The sequence below is a fragment of the Rhinoderma darwinii genome, chromosome 2 (genome assembly GCF_050947455.1).
Source record: "Rhinoderma darwinii isolate aRhiDar2 chromosome 2, aRhiDar2.hap1, whole genome shotgun sequence".
In the NCBI taxonomy this organism is placed as follows: domain Eukaryota; kingdom Metazoa; phylum Chordata; class Amphibia; order Anura; family Rhinodermatidae; genus Rhinoderma; species Rhinoderma darwinii.
In genome coordinates, this window is record NC_134688.1 from 302,879,314 (window position 1) to 302,901,840 (window position 22,527).

General features: G+C 41.2%; 1 protein-coding gene across 1 annotated transcript; it reads right to left on the minus strand.

Annotated features, from left to right (window-relative positions):
- Nucleotides 1–389: 389 nt before the first annotated feature.
- On the minus strand, nt 390–18,224 carry MLN (motilin). The gene is made up of 3 exons (XM_075850609.1): nt 18,105–18,224; nt 17,191–17,280; nt 390–588 (listed from the first exon to the last, which is right to left on the minus strand). The coding sequence occupies exons 1-3, from the start codon at nt 18,222–18,224 to the stop codon at nt 484–486; spliced, it is 315 nt and encodes a 104-aa protein (XP_075706724.1). The 3' UTR covers nt 390–483.
- Between the last annotated feature and the right edge of the window lie 4,303 nt (nt 18,225–22,527).

The following is a 22,527-nucleotide window of genomic DNA, read 5'->3' on the forward strand; positions in this document are numbered from 1 at the left end:
ACAAGGCCAGTTTTTCTGTTAGACAGTTTTGATCAATTAGGCCCAATGTGTTGCTAAAACAATGATAGACCAGATAAATAATATGTGTACTTTAATAATGTAGGATAAGCCACAGTGCTCCAATTCTCTTTCCCCAGGAATGATTTATTTTGTTTACCTCCATGTTTAGATCATGCTGCCACACCACTCAGATGATAGTAAAGCTTTCATATTGTCATGGAAACAGAATTAGTCTCTACAGTGTAATGCTGTAAAATTTGAGACAGATTAACACGACAAGTCCCAGTCAGTTAATGCTGAGAATACAGAATTGAAGAAGTTTATGTTTATTACCAGTTCAACTCCACAAAAAGATTTTAATACATTTATACATTTATTATTTATGCACATTTCATCTCTATTTATTCATGGTGCATAGTCATAATAATAGGAGCTTTACAAGAATATTTTCTTATACAAAGATTCAGGTAACTTCATAGAATCCTAAGACTTTTGGGGTTCACCTCTAAAGATGTTCTCAATAGTGTTTCGATAATTTTCGATTTGCTGTGAGTCCAATCTAACTTCAATCTCCACGGGTGCTTTAAGCTGTGATAAATGGAAATCAACATTGTAAGATCGAAAGATGCATAACTAATAAGCCCCCCCCCCCATATTGTATAATAAATATGTAGCTAATATAACCAATAAAACATTTGACATTTCCTCTAGAACTGTGATTTTCACCTTGTACATCGCAACCTATCCAATCGCTAAGTGAAAGGCTCTCTTTCATGAGTAAATCTAAAAGAAAGAAAAAACACAGCGCCTCATTGTGCAGGTCACCTTACGGTGGGTAGAAGTAGATGCGGTTATGCTCACCTAAGCTAGTTTTGCTGGCACAGTCACAACTCTGGTGTACACATGGGTTTAATGTTGTGAGCTGCAGCTAAATTCCAGCCCATTGACAGAAACTGTCACCGCTAAATAAATGGAGCAGCAAAAACAAAAAGTGGGCTGCTGACATCAGGCACGGACACTTTCTTTATTCTTTAAGTAAGGCCTCATGCACACGAACGTATTTTTTTCCCTCTCGTAAATACTGGCGTAAATACGGGTCCTTGGGCACACATATTCGACCCATATTGCACCAGTATTTACGGGCACGTTTTCACTGCAAAATTGCACTGCACTAATCGGCAGCCCCTTCTCCCTATCGGTGCAGGGTTGACAGAAGGGGCAGCCCTTTCCGCAGTAAAAGTAAAAGAAATTCATACTTACCCCGGCCGTTGTCTTGGTGACGCGTACCTCTTTCGACATCCAGCCTGACCTCCCTGGATGACGCGGCAGTCCATGTGACCGCTGCAGCCTGTGATTGGCTGCAGCGGTCACATGGGCTGAAACGTCATCCCAGGAGGCCGGACTGGAGGAAGAAGCAGGGAGTTCCGGGTAAGTATGAACGTCTATTTTTTTATACAGGTTGATCTAAATTGTGATTGGTAGCCACTGTCCAGGGTGCTGAAAGAGTTACTGCTGATCGTTTAACTCCTTCAGCACCCTGGACAGTGACTATCCCCTGACATCGCCTAGCAACGCTCTCATAATTACGGGTGCACACACGTAGCCACCCGTAATTACGGGAGCCCCATAGACTTCTATGGGCCTGCCCGTGCCGTTATTAGGCCTGAAATAGGACATGTTCTATATTTTTAAACGGCACGGGCACCTTCCCGTAAGCATACGGGGAGGTACCCGTGGCCAATAGAAGTCTACGGGCCCGTAATTACGGGCTGTAATTACGGCCCGTAATTATGGGCGTTTTTACGTTCGTGTGCATGAGACCTTAGTCTGTATTAAGCCTACGTGTTTTGACGCTAGAACAATTTTGATCAAGCCAATGGTCTATACAGAAAACATACAGTGTATGACATTTATAGGTTTAACCCCTTAACGACGAGTGATGGATATATCCATTACAAGCAGGAGCTAGTTCCCGCATATAGCGATGGATATATCTGTCACTCTGATCTCATAGCTACTGCCACTGTACCCACAAGATCAGCGGCAGGAGCACGGCTGTTATACACAGCCAGGCTCCTGCAGCTCTCCAATTCCGGCAGTTTAACCCCTTAGATGTAGCGGTCAATAGCAACTGCGGCATCTAATGTGTTTGACAGAGGGAGGGAGCTCTTTCTGTTATCCCATCGGCACACCCGCGACGAGATTGCAGGCCGCAGATGGATTTCCATGGTATTTCTGCGATCACAAGTTCGCAAAGTGAAGTCCCATAGTGGGACAAAAAAAAAGTTAAACCGTTAAATAAAGCTTATGAAAAAAAAAAAGATTATAGTAACAATTAAAAAAAAAACTCTTTTTTAAAAAAGTGGTTTTATTCAGTAAGTGTCCAAAAAAATAACATATATGGTATCGCTGTGATCGCAACGATTTGAACAATTAACACATTAATTAAACCGCAAAAAAAACTGCAGAAAACGTCAAAATTCCTTTTTTTCTTCCATTCCCCCCATAAAAATAAAATAAACGTTAGTCAATAAGTCCCATGTACCCCAAAATAGTACCAATGAAAAAGACACCTTGACCCGCAAAAAGCAAGCCCACATATGGCTACATCGATAGAAAAATAAAAAAGTTACGGCCCTTGCAATGCGGCGATGCAAAAACAAGTATTTTTTTAATAAAAGGGGTTTCAATGTGCAAACATATAAAACCTTTTACATATTTGGTATCCCCGTAATCGAGCTGACCCATAGAATAAAGGTAACGTGTTATTTACACCGCATATTGAACAGCATAAATTTATAACGTGAAAAACAATGCTGGAATAGCTGTTTATTTTTTAACTAAAATAAAGTTAATAAAAGTTAATTAATAAATTATATGCATACAAAAATTGTGCAATTGAAAAATACAACACGCCCCGCAAAAAACAAGCCCTTATACAGCTATGTCGACGGAATAAAAAAAAAAGTTATGACTCTTGGAATGTGGCAGTGATAAAACGAAAAATAATCTTTGGTCATTAAAGCGCAAAAAGGCCTGGTCATTAAGGGGTTAAAAAAGCCAAATCAGCTACTGTTATGAAGTCATGTGAGTTCAATAGGTTGTAAGTGATGATGGACAGAAAAAACAACCAATCAGAATGTGTGAGGTGACGGCATGGAGGAAAATTATTAAAATGAATAAAAACATAAGGATATGCATATAAAAAATGGTACTGATGCACTATGAAGTTACTTAAAGAGGCTCTGTCACCAGATTTTGCAACCCCTATCTGCTATTGCAGCAGATAGGCGCTGCAATGTAGATTACAGTAACGTTTTTATTTAAAAAAACCGAGCATTTTTGGCCAAGTTATGACCATTTTTGTAGTTATGCAAATGAGGCTTGCAAAAGTCCAAGTGGGTGTGTTTAAAAGTAAAAGTCCAAGTGGGTGTGTATTATGTGCGTACATCGGGGCGTGTTTACTACTTTCACTAGCTGGGCGCTCTGATGAGAAGTAACATCCTCTTCTCTTCAGAACGCCCAGCTTCTGACAGTGCAGATCTGTGACGTCACTCACAGGTCCTGCATCGTGTCGGCACCAGAGGCTACAGTTGATTCTGCAGCAGCATCAGCGTTTGCAGGTAGGCCATTTCTAAAATTAATATGGGTATCAGAGGAGGCAACCTCGATGAGGCTCTTTTGAGAAGAGAAAGCGAGTGGATATTCCGTATGAACTCCGTTAAACCGTTTGGCCTAAACGATAATTTTAATTTTGGTTGTTTTCTTTGATCTCTAAGCGAAAGTGACCAGGAATTATAACAGAACATCTCTTTACTGTATAGGTATGACGGGATTGATTATTTCCGCCATTACACTTATGTGACTGTCTGCTTCCGATATACACAGTAATCAATTTGTACCATCCTAGTATCATGGACTTATGAGTCTATACACATTAGATGTAATTATGCTTAACAGCATTGAACATATTATTTTTACAACCTATCAACCTTCCTTCTCTTCTCACCTAACATGGTGTAAGATTCATTTGTTTTTATCACAACTGTAATCATTAATTGAATTATGCATATACTTGATCTACAGCTGTTGTCTCAGGCTGTACATCAAAATCAAAACTACTGGACAAACAGATTAATACTGATATTTTTGTTAATAATAACTTTTATCACCTTCCCTTTCCAAAATAATTGCTGCATGTTTATTTCTGCAATGATAGTTTCATATGTGTAATTGTTTTGTGAGCACAAAGCATAATCCTCGTACTTTCCGTCGTGAATTGACTGATTCTTAGATCAGGCAATGTTACTTTAACATTGATACATTCCTAGAACTAACAGGAAGTATCACGTTGCACTGTCACACTGTTTCCAATCTACAATTGTCTTGATTGGTCTCTATTCCTGTCAATCAGGAATTTTTAGTATATCTGGGCCGTGAGTCCGGCGGCCACCACCCCTGGAAGAAGCCGGAAGTTCCGGCGAAACGCGCGTCGGGTGTTTCACTATCAACAATGTTTCATGCTCTAACACTAACTCCGTTTTTTGAGACACTAGTCTCCAACTAACAACTGTGGCAGAATATCTGCTAAGAGACAGGGACTCCTCTATGCCTCTATCACTGAAGCTGCACATAGTACGTGCGCTCAGTCAATTATAGCAGCTCAAACGAAGGGACCGGGCTGCTCTGGACGTGCTGAGTAGCACCCAGACAGCTGATCCCGGCACACAGGCTTCAACTCCCTGGTCGTTGGTCACGAACGGCACTGTCTATTGTGTGCCGTAATGATCAACGAGCAGCTTCAAAGACCGCAGAGACTGTCATTTCAACAGTCTCTTGTTGACACTGTACACACAGTGTGTGCCTAGGGAACCGCAGCAGCCTGCAGTGGGGGACCGTGCTGAGCTGTACTGGATGTGCTGTTAGCACCCAGACAGCTGATCCGGGCTCAACACTGTAAACTCCCTTTCTGATCACGAACGGCACTACTCCCTGTATGCCGTAGTGATCAACTAGAAGCTCCTGAAAGTCTCTCCTCGATGCAGCACACAGTGTGTGCCCAGTGAGCCGTAGCAGCCTGCAGTGAGAGTCCGTACTACGCTGTACTGGACGTGCTGACAGCACCCAGACAGCTGATCTCGGCTCTGCTCTGTAGATTACACTGGTTCATTATTCACAAACGGCACTTTTGATTTTGAGCCGTGTGACCATTGAGCCGCTACGTAGAGACTGTTGATTTAGCAGTCTCTCCATCTAGGCTGCACACACATTCTGTGCTCAGTGAGCTGCAATAGCCCACAAATAGGGACCGTGTTTAGCTGCACTGGACGTGCTAACAAGCACCCAGACAGCTTATCCCGGCTTTTGCCGTGTACTCTCTCTCATTTGACCGTGCTCAGCATTGTACATTGTATGCTGATATGGTCTATGTGCAACTTGACAGACACGCAGTGACTGTCACTTTACTAGGTTCCTCCATCGCTGGGCTAACATTACAGCCCGATGAAGGAACCTTCAGCACAGCATTATAGAGAATTGTGTACCACTACAACCAACTCAAGTTAATGCTCTAGCTGTGTAATTTCCACAACACTTTGCTTTAGCATATACAACTGTGGGCTAATCAATATATCAATATACATCTAAGATTTAGGCTACTTGTCCCATTACTCTCATATTTCCCCAACGGAGTAAGAATAATTAAGACATTTATTTGTCTATAGTGTCAAGTGAGGGGTCATTGGCACTACAAATTTTCAGCTAACATTGTTATTTTAACTATTTATTAATAAAGAATTTATTATTTTCAATATTATTTGATCACACTACTTTCCTCTTTCCCTTTCCTGTTACTATACATATATCATAAATCGGTGGTGTACACCTAGTGTGAATCTCATTGCTCCAACATATTATATATAAAATTGTATGAGGGTAATACCTATCAATCTATAATATATATGTATTGTCCAGATTCTGCCGTTTTTAGAAATGTCCCACATGTGGCCCTACTGCGCTCGTGGACTAAAAGACAAGCCCTAGAAGCGAAGAAGCACCTAGTGCATTTTGAGTCCTCTTTTTTATTAGAATATATTTTAGGCAGCATGCCAGGTTTGAAGAGGTGTTGAGGTGTCAAAACAGTAGGAATCCCCCAATAGTGACCCCATTTTGTAAACTACACCCCTCAAGGAATTCATTTAGGGTTGTTGTTACTATTTTGACCGCACATTTTTTTCACAGCACGTATTTGAATTGGGCTCTGAAATGAAAAAAATGTCATTTTTTCCAATAAAATGTCATTTGTGATCAAAATTTCTTATTTTCACAGGGAACAAAATACCCCATTTTGTTGCCCAATTTGTCCTTAGTGTGGCAGTACCCCATTTGTGGTGATAAACTGCCGTTTGGGCCCATGGGAGGGCTCAGAAGGAAAGGAGCGCTATATGTTTGTTGGAGTCCAGATTTTGTTGGATTGGTTTTCGGGTGCCATGTCGCATTTGCAGAGCCTCAGAGGTATCAAAGCAATGGAAACCCACCAAAAGTGACCCCATTTTGGAAACTACACCCCTCAAGGAATTCATTTATGGTTGTTGTTAGCATTTTGACCGCACAGTTTTTTCACAGCACCTATTTCAATTGGGCTGTGACATTAAAAAAATGTCATTTTTTCCAATAAGATGTAATTTTTTACCTAAATTTCTTATTTTCACAGGGAACAAAATACTCAATTTTGTTGCCCAATTTCTCCTGAGTGCATCAATACCCCATTTGTGGCAATAAACTGCCGTTTGGGCCCATGGGAGGCCTCAGAAGGGAAGGAGCGCTGTGTGTTCTTTGGAGTACAGATTTTGCTGGTTTGGTTTTCGTGTGCCATGTCGCATTTGCAGAGCCCCAGAGGTATCAAAGCAATGGAAACCCACCAGAAGTGACCCCATTTTGGAAACTACACCCCTCAAGGAATTCATTTATTGGTAATGTGACCATTTAGACCCCATAGTTTCTTCACAGAACTTATTTGAATTGGGCTGGGAATTTAAAAAAAATATATTTTTTCCAATAATATGTCATTTTAGCTCAAAAATTCTTATTTTCACAAGAAATAAAATACTCAATTTTGTTGCCCAATTTGTCCTGAGTGCGGCAATACCCCATTTGTGGTGATAAACTGCCGTTTGGGCCCATGGGAGGGCTCAGAAGGGAAGGAGCGCTGTGTGTTCTTTGGAGTACAGATTTTGTTGGATTGGTTTTCGGGTGCCATGTCACATTTGCAGAGCCCCAGAGGTATCAAAGCAATGGAAACCCACCAGAAGTGACCCCATTTTGGAAACTACACCCCTCAAGGAATTCATTTATGGGTAATGTGACCATTTAGACCCCATAGTTTCTTCACAGAACTTATTTGAATTGGGCTGGGAATGAAAACAAAATTATTTTTGTCAAATAATATGTAGTTTTGGCTGAAAATTTCTTATTTTCACAAGAAACAAAATACCCCATTCTGTTGCACAATTTGTTCTGAGTGCCGCAATACCCCATTTGTTGTGATAAACTGCCGTTTGGGCCCATGGGAGGGCTCAGAAGGAAAGGACCACCATTTGGCCTACTCGGGATTTTCTAGTGCGAAGTCATGTATGCAGAAGCCCCTGAGGTACCAGTACAGTTGAAACCCGCAAGAAGTGACCCCGTTTTAAAAACTACACCCTTAAGGCATTCATCTAGAGGTGTAGTGACCATTTTGACCGGAGACCTACACCCCATAAACTGTAATGTGGGTTCTCCCGGGTATGGCAATACCCTACATGTGGCTGTTATCAGCTGCCTGGACACACAGCAGGGCCCAGAGGGGAAAGATGAGGGGGATAAGCTGTGCGGAGTGCATCAGGGTAAGTAAAATTGGGGTAAATTATAAACCAAGGGATGTATGATAAATTTTAAAACACTTTCATACAGAGCTCTGGTTATTCGGGACACGTGTCACATTGATATATTGTGTCCTCCCTTATCCCCCTCTTATAGCAGACTTTGCACCTCTTTTGACTTTTTCCCTTCTTGCCAGTTTGGGGAACTTCCCCTGGAAAGTGTTGCCCTGGTACGATGCGTGTGGGCTCGCTTCCAGAAGTACTGGGTGCCCCCCCTTCTTGGTCCCTAAAGATTAGGTTCTTGATAATCACCTCTTGAAATTCCAGGAAAGTTCCCGTCTGGCCTGCACATCGACGTAGCACGTACGCATTGTACAAAGCCATCTGTATGATGTGCCCGGCCAGCTTCTTATACCACACCGCATGGCGCTGTAGGGCTTCAGGGCTTGATCTTACAAGTCCATCACTCCCATGTACCTATTGTAGTCCAGGATGCAGTCTGGTTTGGGGGTGGCCTTTCCTTCATATATCCTAAACCTGTAGGTATACCCTGATGCACTCTCACAGCTTATACATCTTCACGCCATACCTTGCCCTCTTACCCGGCAGGTACTCGCGGAATTGAACCCTCCCTTTAAAATGTACCAGGGACTCATCAATAGAAATACACTTCTCGGGGGTGTATGCTTGGGAAAACCGGGCACTGGAACGGTCTAATAGGGGTCTCCGTTTAGACAAACGGTCAAAACTGGGGTAATCTCGGGGTGGGCACGGCTCATTATCAGTATAATGTAAGAAGCGAAGTATTGCCTCATTTATTAATTTTTTTAGGTTCCAGTTCAGTTCTGAAGTTGCTTTGAGGGGCCCATATATTAGAAACTCCTATCAAATACCCCATTTTAGAAACTAGACCCCTCAAAGTATTCACAACAGCATGTAGAAAGTTTATGAACCCTTTAGGTGTTTCACAAAAATTTAGAGCAAAGTAGGAGGTGAAATTTACATTTTTTTTTTGTCAGAAAATCCTCTTTATACCATTTTTTTTATAACACAAAAGGATTTATCAGAGAAACGCAACTCAATACTTATTGCCCAGATTCTGCAGTTTAGAGAAATATCCCACATGTGGCCCTTGGGCGGTAATGGACTGAAGCACCGGCCTCCGAAGCAAAGGAGCACCCAGTGGATTTTGAGGCCTCTTTTTTATTAGGCACCATGTCCGGTTTGAAGAGGTCTTGTGGTGCCAAAACATTGGGAACCCCCCAAAAGTGACCCCAATTTGGAAACTAGACCCCTTGAGGAATCCATTGTAGTTTTCTTGGGGTGCATGCGGCTTTTTGATCAGTTTTTATTCTATTTTTAGTTGGCGTGGTGACTAAAAAACAGCAATTCTACTATTGTTTTTGTATACTTTTTTTTTTACAGCGTTCACCGTGCGCTATAAATGATATATTCACTTTATTCTGCGGGGCGATACGATTACGGCGATACCAGATGTTTATAGGTTTTTTTTATGTCTTATGGCGTTTGCACAATAAAATACGTTTTGTAAACAATCATTCACTTTTTGTGTTACCTTATTCTAAGAGCCAGAACGTTTTTATTTTTCAATCAATAAAGCCGTGCGAGGACTTATTTTTTGCGTAACGAACTGTAGTTTTGATCAGTACCATTTTTAGGTGCATGCGACTTTTTGATCTCTTTTTATTCCATTTTTTGGGAGGTGAAGTGACCAAAGAATTGTGATTGTGGTTCGGTTTATTATTATTTTATTTTACGGCGTTCACCGTGCGGGATAAATAATGAAATATTTTTGTAGTTCAGGCCGTTACGGACGCGGCGATACCAATTATGTATAGTTTATTTGTTTGTTTATATATTTTTATTAATAATAAAGGACTGATAAGGGAAAAGGGGGGATTTTTACTTTTATTACTTTTAAATCTTTTATTTTCTAATTTTTACACATCTTTTTTTAACTTTTTTTTCACTTTATTACTTTGTCCCACTAGGGGACATGAGGGCAGGAGGCTCTGATCGCTATTCTAATACACTGCACTACATGCGTAGTGCAGTGTATTAGAACTGTCAGCTACTCACTGACAGCAAGCATAGTGGGTCCTGACGTTGTCAGGACCCACTAGGCTTCCGTCTATGGCATAGCCGGACGCCATTGTTTGGTGTCCGGTTGCCATAGTCACCATCGCCGGCCGCTATCGCGTAGCAGGCCGGCGATGGCAGCTTAACCCCTAAAAAGCCGCGATCTCTATAGAACGCGGCTTTTAAGGGGTTAATCAGCGGGGACACAGCGATCGGTCCCCGCTGTAGGAGCTGTGACAGCTGCTGAACAAGACAGCAGCGTCACAGCTCCTGTATGTGTCGGGAGGACGGCCGAAACGGCCGTTACTCCCGAGACGTACTATTACGGCATGGAGCGCGAACGATACAGCTGCCATGACGTAATAGTACGTCAAGGAGCGGGAAGGGGTTAACCCCTTAACGCTCCATGACCTACTATTAGGTCATGCTAACTGTAGCGTTCGCGCTCAGTGACCTAATAGTAGGTCATGGAGTAAACACGGCGCCGTTCGCGCGGGGCGCGTTCATGAGCTGTGATAGCTGCTGTTTCCGACAGCAGACTATCACTGCTCAATGTGCCGGGACCGATCGCGGAGCTCCCCCGCCGATTAACCCCTCAGAAGCCGCGTTCAATAGCGATCGCGGCTTCTTAGGGGTTAATCCGCCATCGCCGGCCTGCTACACGATAGCGGCCGGCGATGGTGACTATGGCAACCGGACACCAAACAATGGCGTCCGGCTATGCCATAGACGGAAGCCTAGTGGGTCCTGACAACGTCAGGACCCACTATGCTTGCTGTCAGTGAGTAGCTGACAGTTCTAATACACTGCACTACGCATGTAGTGCAGTGTATTAGAATAGCGATCAGGGCCTCCTGCCCTCAAGTCCCCTAGTGGGACAAAGTAATAAAGTAAAAAAAAAGTTAAAAAAAGATGTGTAAAAATAAGAAAATAAAAGTTTTAAAAGTAATAAAAGTAAAAGTCCCACTTTTTCCCTTATCACTCCTTTATTATTAATAAAAATATATAAACAAACAAATAAACTATACATAATTGGTATCGCCGCGTCCGTAACGGCCTGAACTACAAAATTATTTTGTTATTTATCCCGCACGGTGAATGCCGTAAAAAAAAATATTAATAAACCGTACCACAATCACAATTGTTTGGTCACTTCACCTCCCAAAAAATGGAATAAAAAGAGATCAAAAAGTCGCATGTACCGAAAAATGGTATTGATTGAAACTACAGTTCGTTACGCAAAAAATAAGTCCTCGCACGGCTTTATTGATTGAAAAATAAAAACGTTATGGCTCTTAGAATAAGGTAACACAAAAAGTGAATGATTGTTTACAAAACGTATTTTATTGTGCAAACGCCATAAGACATAAAAAAAAACTATAAACATCTGGTATCGACGTGATCGTATCGCCCCGCAGAATAAAGTGAATATGTCATTTATAGCGCATGGTGCACGCTGTAAAAAAAAAAGTATACAAAAACAATAGTAGAATTGCTGTTTATTAGTCACCACGCCACCTAAAAATGGAATAAAAACTGATCAAAAAGCCGCATGCACCCCAAGAAAACTACAATGGATTCCTCAAGGGGTCTAGTTTCCAAATTGGGGTCACTTTTGGGGGGTTTCCAATGTTTTGGCACCACAAGACCTCTTCAAACCGGACATGGTGCCTAATAAAAAAGAGGGCTCAAAATCCGCTAGGTGCTCCTTTGCTTCGGAGGCCGGTGCTTCAGTCCATTACCGCCCGAGGGCCACATGTGGGATATTTCTCTAAACTGCAGAATCTGGGCAATACGTATTAAGTTGCGTTTCTCTGATAAATCCTTTTGTGTTATAAAAAAAATGGTATAAAAAGAGTAAATTTCACCTCTACTTTGCTCTAAATTTCTGTGAAACACCTAAAGGGTTCATAAACTTTCTAAATGCTGTTGTGAATACTTTGAGGGGTCTAGTTTCTAAAATGGGGTGTTTGATAGGGGTTTCTAATATATGGGCCCCTCAAAGCAACTTCAGAAATGAACTGGAACCTAAAAAAATAAATAAATGAGGCAATACTTCGCTTCTTACTTTATACTGATAATGAGCCGTGCCCACCCCGAGATTACCCCAGTTTTGACCGTTTGTATAAACGGAGACCCCTATTAGACCGTTTCAGTGCCCGGTTTTCCCAAGCATACACCCCCGAGAATTGTTTTTCTATTGATGAGTCCCTGGTACATTTTAAAGGGAAGGTTCAATTCCGCCAGTACCTGCCAAGTAAGAGGGCAAGGTATGGCGTGAAGATGTATAAGCTGTGCGAGAGTGCATCAGGGTATACCTACAAATTTAGGATATATGAAGGAAAGGCCACCCCCAAACCAGACTGCATCCTGGACTACAATAGGTACATGGGAGGGATGGACTTGTCAAATCAAGTCCTGAAGCCCTACAGCGCCATGCGGTGTGGTATAAGAAGCTGGCCGGGCACATCATACAGATGGCTTTGTACAATGCGTACGTGCTACGTCGATGTGCAGGCCAGAGGGGAACTTTCCTGGAATTTCAAGATCTAATCTTTAGGGACCAGGAAGGGGTGGCACCCAGTACTTCTGGAAGCGGGGCCACACGCAGCATCGTACCAGGGCAACACTTTCCAGGAGAAGTTCCCCAAACCGGTGGAAAGGGAAAGAGTCAAAAGAGGTGCAGAGTCTGCTATAAGAGGGGGATAAGGAAGAACACAATATACCAATGTGACACGTGTCCCGAAAAACCAGGGCTCTGTATAAAAGATTGTTTTAAAATGTATCATACATCCCTTGATTTTTAATTTACCCTGATGCACTCCGCACAGCTTACCCCCCTCATCTTTCCCTTCTGAGCCCTGCCGTATGCCCAGGCAGCTGATAACAGCCACATGTAGGGTATTGCCGTACCCAGGAGAACCCACATTACAATTTAAGGGGTGTATATCTCCGGTGGCGCATGCTGGGCACAATATATTGGACACTGAAATGGCATATATATATATTAAATTGCAAATCTCACTCTGCACCATCTGCTGCGCATTATCTTTTACACAGTACCTGTGGGGTCAAAATGCTCACTACACCTCTAGATGAATGTCTTAAGGGGTGTAGTTTTTAAAATGGGGTCACTTCTCGGGGGTTTCAACTGTACTGGTACCTCAGGGGCTTCTGCATACATGACTTAGCACCAGAAAAGCTCCAGTAGGCCAAATGGTGGTCCTTTTCTTCTGAGCCCTCCCATGGGCCCAAACAGCAGTTTATCACCACAAATGGGGTATTGCCGCACTAAGGACAAATTGGGCAACAAAATGGGGTATGTTGTTCCTTGTGAAAATAAGAAATTTTGATCAAAAATGACATCTTATTGGAAAAAATATCATTTTTTTCATTTCACAGCCCAATTCAAATAGGTGCTGTGAAAAAACTGTGCGGTCAAAATGATAACAAAAACCATAAATGAATTCCTTGAGGGGTGTAGTTTCCAAAATGGGGTCACTTCTGGTGGGTTTCCATTGTTTTGATACCTCTGGGCCTCTGCAAATGCGACATGGCACCCGAAAACCAATCCAGCAAAATCTGGACTCCAACAAACACATAGCGCTCCTTTCCTTCTGAGCCCTCCCATGGGCCCAAACGGCAGTTTATCACCACAAATGGGGTATTGCCGCACTAAGGACAAATTGGGCAACAAAATGGGGTATGTTGTTCCCTGTGAAAATAAGAAATTTTGATCAAAAATGACATCTTATTAGAAAAAATATCATTTTTTTCATTTCACAGCCCAATTCAAATAGGTGCTGTGAAAAAACTGTGCGGTCAAAATGATAACAAAAACCATAAATGAATTCCTTGAGGGGTGTAGTTTCCAAAATGGGGTCACTTCTGGTGGGTTTCCATTGTTTTGATACCTCTGGGCCTCTGCAAATGCGACATGGCACCCGAAAACCAATCCAGCAAAATCTGGACTCCAACAAACACATAGCGCTCCTTTCCTTCTGAGCCCTCCCATGGGCCCAAACGGCAGTTTATCACCACAAATGGGGTATTGCCGCACTAAGGACAAATTGGGCAACAAAATGGGGTATGTTGTTCCCTGTGAAAATAAGAAATTTTGATCAAAAATGACATCTTATTGGAAAAAATATCATTTTTTTCATTTCACAGCCCAATTCAAATAGGTGCTGTGAAAAAACTGTGCGGTCAAAATGATAACAAAAACCATAAATGAATTCCTTGAGGGGTGTAGTTTCCAAAATAGGGTCACTTTTGGTGGGTTTCCATTGCTTTGATACCTCTGGGGCTCTGCAAATGCGACATGGCACCCGAAAACCAATCCAGCAAAATCTGGACTCCAACAAACACATATCGCTCCTTTCCTTCTGAGCCCTCCCATGGGCCCAAACGGCAGTTTATCACCACAAATGGGGTATTGCCGCACTAAGGACAAATTGGGCAACAAAATGGGGTATGTTGTTCCCTGTGAAAATAAGAAATTTTGATCAAAAATGACATCTTATTGGAAAAAATATCATTTTTTTCATTTCACAGCCCAATTCAAATAGGTGCTGTGAAAAAACTGTGCGGTCAAAATGATAACAAAAAACATAAATGAATTCCTTGAGGGGTGTAATTTCCAAAATGGGGTCACTTCTGGTGGGTTTCCATTGTTTTGATACCTCAACACCTCTTCAAACCTGGCATGCTGCCTAAAATATATTCTAATAAAAAAGAGGCCTCAAAATGCACTAGGTGCTTCTTTGCTTCTAGGGCTTGTGTTTTAGTCCACGAGCGCAGTAGACACACATGTGGGACATTTCTAAAAACTGCAGAATCTGGACAATACATATTTTGTAGTATTTCTCTGGTAAAACCTTCTCTGTTACTAAAAAAAAATTGAATAAAATTGAAATTCAGCAGAAAAAATGAAATTTGCAAATTTCATTTCCACTTTGCTTTAATTCCTGTGAAATGCCTGAAGGGTTAAAAAACTTTCTATATGCTGTTTTGAATACTTTGAGGGGTCTAGTTTTTAAAATGGGGTGTTTTATGGGGGTTTCTAATACATAGGCCCCTCAAATCCACTTCAGAACTGAACTGGCACCTTCAAAAAAAGGCTTTTGAAATTTTCTAAAGAATATGCGAAATTGCTGTTTATGTTCTAAGCCTTGTAACGTCCAAGAAAAATAAAATAATGTTCAAAAAACGATGCCAATCTAAAGTAGACATATGGGAAATGTGAACTAGTAACTATTTTGGGTGGTATAACCGTCTGTTTTTCAAGCAGATGCATTTAAATTCTGAAAAATGCGATTTTTTGTAAATTTTCTCTAAATTTTGCAATTTTTCACAAATAAAGACTGAATATATCGACCAAATTTTACCACGAACATGAAGCCCAAAGTGTCACGAGAAAACAATCTCAGAATCGCTTGGATAGGTTTAAGCATTCCGACGTTATTACCACATAAAGTGAAATATGTCAGATTTGAAAAATGGGCTCTGAGCCTTAAGGCCCAAACTAGGCTGCGTCCTTAAGGGGTTAAAGAGGCTCTGTCACCACATTATAAATGGCCTATCTTGTACATAATGTGATCGTCGCTGTAATGTAGGTAACAGCAGTCGTTTTTATTTAGAAAAACGATAATTTTTGATGGAGTTATGACCTGTTTTAGCTTTATGCTAATGACTTTCTTAATGCCCAACTGGGCGTGTTTTACTTTTTGACCAAGTGGGCGTTGTGGAGAGAAGTATATGATGCTGACCAATCAGTGACCAATCAGCGTCATACACTTCTCTCCATTCATTTACACAGCACATAGTGTTCTTACTAGATCACTGTGTGCAGCCACATACTCACACATTAAGGTTACTGAAGTGTCCTGAGAGTTAATAGACATCACTACTAGCCAGGACGTGATGTCTATTCAGAATCCTGACACTTCGCTAACGTTTGTGTGTGATTTACTGCACAGCACATCGAGATCACGCTGGGCTGTCATTTACAGCGTAATCTTGCGAGATTACGCTTGAGGTGCTATGAATCACACTCAAATGTTAGCGAAGTGTCAGGATTCTGAATAGACATCACGTCCTGGCTGGTAGTGATGTCTATTAACTCTCAGGACACTTCAGTAACGTTAATGTGTGTGTATGTGGCTGCACATAGTGATCTAGTAAGAACACTATGTGCTGTGTAAATAAATGGAGAGAAGTGTATGACGCTGATTCGTCAGCGTCATACACTTCTCTCCAACACCCACTTGGTCAAAAAGTAAAACACGCCCAGTTTGGCATTAAGAAACTCATTAGCATAAAGCTAAAATAGGTCATAACTTGGTCAAAATAGATTGTTTTTCTAAATAAAAAACACTGCTGTAATCTACATTACAGCGCCGATCATATTCTGTAGAAGATAGGCCACTTATAATGTGGTGACAGAGCCTCTTTAAAGCACAGATGAAAAATCTGTAAGTAGGGATTTTAAGTGTGGTATCAGAATTAGATTTTTGTGCCCCTTGACTTTACCATATATTTTCATTGTCACTGCCACTTTCAAAGCCTCAGAATAGTTCCTTGCAAACATGCCAACAGAATCTCCAGATTGTAATGTCGGGTTAATAAAGCATGATGCTTAGTTAAGTCTTACAGTAAAGACTTTGCCAATTTTTGACAGATTCCAGTGATACTCTAATATTTATGTATTTTTCTTATTCTTTTGTTTTCCGCTGTGATAAGTGGCATTAGCTTTCACCAAGTTTTTGGGAGCCACTTATCACATGCCTTGCTCAACTGATACAACATACATGCTCCGTCAACCTGAAGGTCATGTTAATGGGGGGAATTATCCTGATAACTATTATGTTATCTTAAAAGGGTTTTCTGGTTTTACATTATTATTAAATTAAAGTGTGTAAGATTCCAAATTAGACCACTTACTAAGATTTAATGGCGGTAATTTACTAAGACTGGCGTTTCATACGGCAGTCTTAAACAGAAGCCCGCTGGAGGTAAGATGCACTAAAATGATTAAGAGGATAATGCAATATATAATAGATACTTTTTTTTAAAACAGTGATATTTGGCAGTCCTGTGTATCGCATGGGAGCATTAGTTGCAGATCTTTAAACAAATTATTCTAGTAAATTTAATAGCTAAGAAACAATCTTTTTTTAATGTATTTTTTTTTTATACAATAGGAACGAGTAAAAAGTATAAGTACAAGCACCTTTAAAACATCTTCTTCTTCCAGACCTCCCATATTACGCAGCTCACCTCCTTCTGATCTTTGTTGTAAAAATTTCTTGCATGGTCCACCCTATTCCGAAAAGTTAGATCAGAACAAAAAATAAAGCGTTATCAATATTTACCTGGTCTTTTATCATCATTTAATCAAACCAAAACATCTCTTTTTGAATAAAAAGTTAGATCTTTAGTGTAGCAGCAATAAATAAGGCTTCGTTCACATCTGCGTTGTGGCATTCGTTTTAGCGGATCCATTGAAATAAAAAAAAACTGACAGACTGACTGAATGCAATAGAAGGTAAAATATGTTTTTTATATTTTTAACTGATCTGTTTTTATCTTTGCATCATTTTTAATCTGCGCATGTGCAGAAAAAATGGATCCGTTAAACGTAATGCATAACTGATACAAACGGATGGTATATCAGTTTGTAGCCGTCATCCATTGACTTCAATGTTAAAAAACCCGTAAAGGTAATTTTTTCGATGGCAACAATAGTGTAGTGGACTGAGCTATTGCTTCTGCCAAAAAAAACAAAAAACCTTACGGAACGGAAACAAACGGAAACCATTTGCAACGGAAGCATTACCATTGAAATCAATGGTACTGCAAACGGAAGCTATGGTTTCCGTTTGCCTTTCCGTTGATGGGTTCCCCTCACGGAAAGGTCTAGCAGAACCCATCAATGCAACCCCAATGCTGATCTGAACAGGACCTCAAATAAATGTATTGGAAGAATTTTTAGGCTTAGAATGTGTTGACCTCCAAAACAAGCAGTTTTTATATAGACAATTGGGGCATACAGTAAGTAATCATCTCTTAAAATCACATATTATTCAACTGGGATTCTTATCTGAATTTAAAAACAGTTTTAAATAAAAATTTAGACTGTAATACCTGCATATTACAAGCATCGCTGTGCGAGAAAAAATGAAGAAAACTTCCATGAGTCTTCTCTGTCAACATGCAGAGACCAAATGCAACAAGAAAAGTTGACACAATCACACGGGAATCCATAGCTGTAATAGAAAAGAATAAATAACTTAAGATATTGCAACGCAGTAACAGCATGTCCTATAGAATCATATGGTATAATGAGCTACAAAACATTCTGATTCACTTTCCATCCATTTTTGTGTTGTCTTTTTATTTATACCCAAAGGAAAAAAATTACTTCGGGGGAAGTTGGAAGAGTATAGTAAAATAACAGAATATTGCACTTTCTCTCATCCCTTATGGCCACTTATGAGTTCACATTGACAGCAAAAAAGCAATTGTAGAAAAACACTTTGCTCATATTTATTATCAGTGTTTTTAGTAGTAGAAATGGTACCAATTTTATGTGAGTAATGTGGTTCTAATGTAATTAATTAGAAAAATAATGGATAAAATAAAATACAACGTTACTGTTGTAGTCACTGTATTATTGCATAATAATATTTTTGCATAACCACTGCATAACATCCGCTGCCCGGAGGCAGCGGTATAGCTGATCGCTGCGGGGTCCGAGTGTCGGATTCCCATCAATCATATACTGATGACCTAGCCTATGGATAGGTCATCAGTTTGAAAAACCGCCCCTTGCCCGGACAACCCTTTTAAATAAAGATGTATATATTCACAAGGATACGCAGAAAGACTTGATGAGTATCATATTTCTTATGTACTAGGATACTGAACATATACGTTTAGGTCGGCTAATCAATTATGTTAATTAACAAATGCTATTGCCCTCAATGTTTCCTTTTAGAGGATTGTGGATATTCAAAATCACAAATCAAAAATTGTGTGAAAACCTGTGTAAATACGCATGTTAATATACATGCGGATTTGCTGATTTTATAGGTTATTCTGAGCAGAATGTGAACGTGGTCTTATTGTCTTCTTATGTGTTGTCTATGTTCAGTTGGAAGAACACAATCAGTCTGAAGGAATACAGAAAAAAGAAGACAAATGAAAAACAAAAGAAAATTAGCATAAAGTCATTACTCATATGTCTTCTAAGGAATGATGCTTTGTGTGTAGTAGATTTAGCCCTGTGCAAATGACAAGCAAAGATTAAAGTAAAGACTTGAAAATGTAACAAAATATTTTACTCACCTATCTGTGCTTTGGCTTGTTTTAAATCACAGGCTGGAAATTCTCACACCATATCTCAGTATGGGGTGTCATCGCTATCTTTTATATGCCACGGTTGGAGGCGTAGCATTGACATCAAATACAGATTTCTTTGGCCCCTAGAAACAATCATTTTTATTGCTCTTCTGATGTCAAGCTCTAGTGCGAAAATATTTTTTGCTGCCCTGATACTGCACTTACTATAGCTCAGTGTCAGAGTTTTCCATACTGATATGGAACACATTTCTAAGAACAATTTTTATATCGTAATGCTGAATTATCATTGCTGGAGCTCTAGATATAGTTACACATATATTTTGCAAATAGTATATAAGGTTCTGCTGATTAATTGCTTGATATGCATGCCTGCTTATTTTCCGGTTTGTGTCCTGGTATATTATATAGTTTTCATTGTGTGTTTAGGCCTATTTCCTTATATCAAAACCTGCAACAGAAGAGCAGCGATTCCGCAGCATTAATTGACGTGATGCGGATTAAGGGCATGACCACACATGGCGGAATTCCTCCGCAACTGTCCGCATCAATGCCGCACAGAATCTGCGTTGCAGATTCTGCAGCGGATCTGCACAAAATGTGCAGAAAATTGATGCGGACTGGCCGCTGCGGACTGCAGGAAAAGTGCTTCTCTTCTCCCTATTCAGTGCAGGATAGAGAGAAGGGACAGCACTTTCCCTAGTGAAAGTCAAAGAAATTCATACTTACCGCCCGTTGTCTTGGTGACGCGTCCCTCTTTCGGCATCCGGCCCGACCTCCCTGGATGACGCTCCAGTCCATGTGACCGCTGCAGCCTGTGCTTGGCCTGTGATTGGCTGCAGCCGTCACTTACACTGAAACGTCATCCTGGGAGGCCGGACTGGAGACAGACGCAGGGAGTTCTCGGTAAGTATGAACTTATATTTTTTTTTACAGATACATGTATATTGAGATCGGTAGTCACTGTCCCGGGTGCAGAAACAGTTACTGCCGATCGCGTAACTCTTTCAGCACCCTGGACAGTGACTATTTACAGACGTCTCCTAGCAACGCTCCCGTCATTACGGGAGCCCCATTGACTTCCTCAGTCTGGCTGTAGACCTAGAAATACATAGGTCCAGCCAGAATGAAGAAATGTCATGGTAGTAAAAACAATACGCTCCGCAGCACACATAAGATCTGCGGACTTCATTGCGGAATTTTGACTCTCCATTGAAGTCAATGGAGAAATTCCGCAATGAGTCCGCAACCAGTCCGCCACTGCTCCGCAACAGACAGAGCATGCTGCGGACACCAAATTCCGCTCCGCAGCCTATGCTCCGCAGCGGAATTGTACGCATCGTGTAAACGAACACTGCTAAATTAAAGTGAAAGTCAATGGAGAAACGGCTCCGCTGCGGATTAACGCTGCGGAGTGTCCGCAGCGGAATTTAAGTGAAATTCCGCTATGTGTGAACCCGCCCTAAAAACTGCTCCGCAGGTCAATTTATGAACGGTTTCTAAGCAGATTTTTCCGCTGTGTGTGGATAAGATTTGTTTAAATCTCATCCACACTGTTGCTACTGTACTACACTGCGGAGCTTCCGAAATTAAATCCGTTGCGGAAAATCCGCAGTGTGTGTTCCTACCCTCAGGCTGGATTCACAGACAGCGTTTTGTTGCATTTATATGTTATTTGTGGCATTTCTATTGGTGTTTTTAACTGTTTTTCTATGAATTTTTTAGTGCCGTCAGATGTAACATTGAAGTCTATAGTGAAATATAAAACGCACTAAACACGCATCTGTGTTTCGGTTTGTGACGTAATTGAGGCAATTTTGTGGTGTTTTTTTTCCAAACGCAGCATGCTCTGCATGGTGTTTGACATTTTTTTCATAGGCCTCTCTATAGGTCTTCAAAAATGGCATAAAAAACATGTACAAATTGACACCAAATTAAAAAGGCCACTAAAATGCCATAAAAATGAGTGTTTTATTTTAAGATAGACAGAAGATATCATCAGCACAGCCAGCAATAGAGCAGGATGGACCCAATTTAAATGCAAATTTTGGGAGGATGCTCGCAGCAAATAATCCCAGTCCAGGGGAAACAGCAGATCCAAATAAAGAAGAGGAAACCGCAGCACTCCAGTAGAAAAATAAGAACCCTTTATTCACCAAAGCATCACCTGCAACGTTTCAACCCTTACAGCATGCTTGTCAAAGACCCTGTGAGGGTTGAAATGTTGCAGGTGATGCTTTGGTGAATAAAGGATTCTTATTTTTCTACTGGAGTGCTGCGGTTTCCTCTTCTTTATTTGTTTTATTTTAAGGCCACGTTCTCACGTGGCAGAATTTATCCGCTGCAAATGTTTGTGCATATGCGGGGCAATTACGCAACGAATTGCACCAAAATTTGCATATTTGACAGTTAATTCAGACGTAGCAGATATCACAGCGGACTTGCCACAGATTTCAGTTTTTGCATTGCAAAGGCGGAAATCCACAGTGAGATTCCGCTTCTTCTCCACAAAATAATGAGCATGCTGCGGAGGGAAAATTCTGCACCGCAGCCTAAATTCCGCACAGTTAGGCTGGGTTCACACGTGGCGGAATTTCACTTAAATTCCGCTGCGGACACTCCGCAGCGTTAATCCGCAGCGGAGCCGTTTCTGCATTGACTTCCACTTCTATTTAGAAGTGTTCGTTTAGACGATGCGTAACATTCCGCTGCGGAGCATAGGCTGCGGAGCGGAATTTGGTGTCCGCAGCATGCTCTGTCTGTTGCGGAGCAGTGGCGGACTCATGGCGGAAATTCTCCATTGACTTCAATGGAGATTCTAAGTTCCGCAATGAAGTCCGCAGCTGTCATGCACATGTTATGTGTGCTGCGGATGCGTCTTGCTTTTTTGCCATGACATTTCTTCATTCTGGCTGGACCTATGTATTTCTAGGTCTACAGCCAGACTGAGGAAGTCAATGGGGCTCCCGTAATGACGGGAGCGTTGCTAGGAGACGTCTGTAAATAGTCACTGTCCAGGGTGCTGAAAGAGTTAAGCGATCGGCAGTAACTGTTTCTGCACCCTGGACAGTGACTACCGATCACAATATACAGCAACCTGTAAAAAAATATAAGTTCATACTTACCGAGAACTCCCTGCTTCTGTCTCCAGTCCGGCCTCCCAGGATGACGTTTCAGTCTAAGTGACGGCTGCAGCCAATCACAGGAC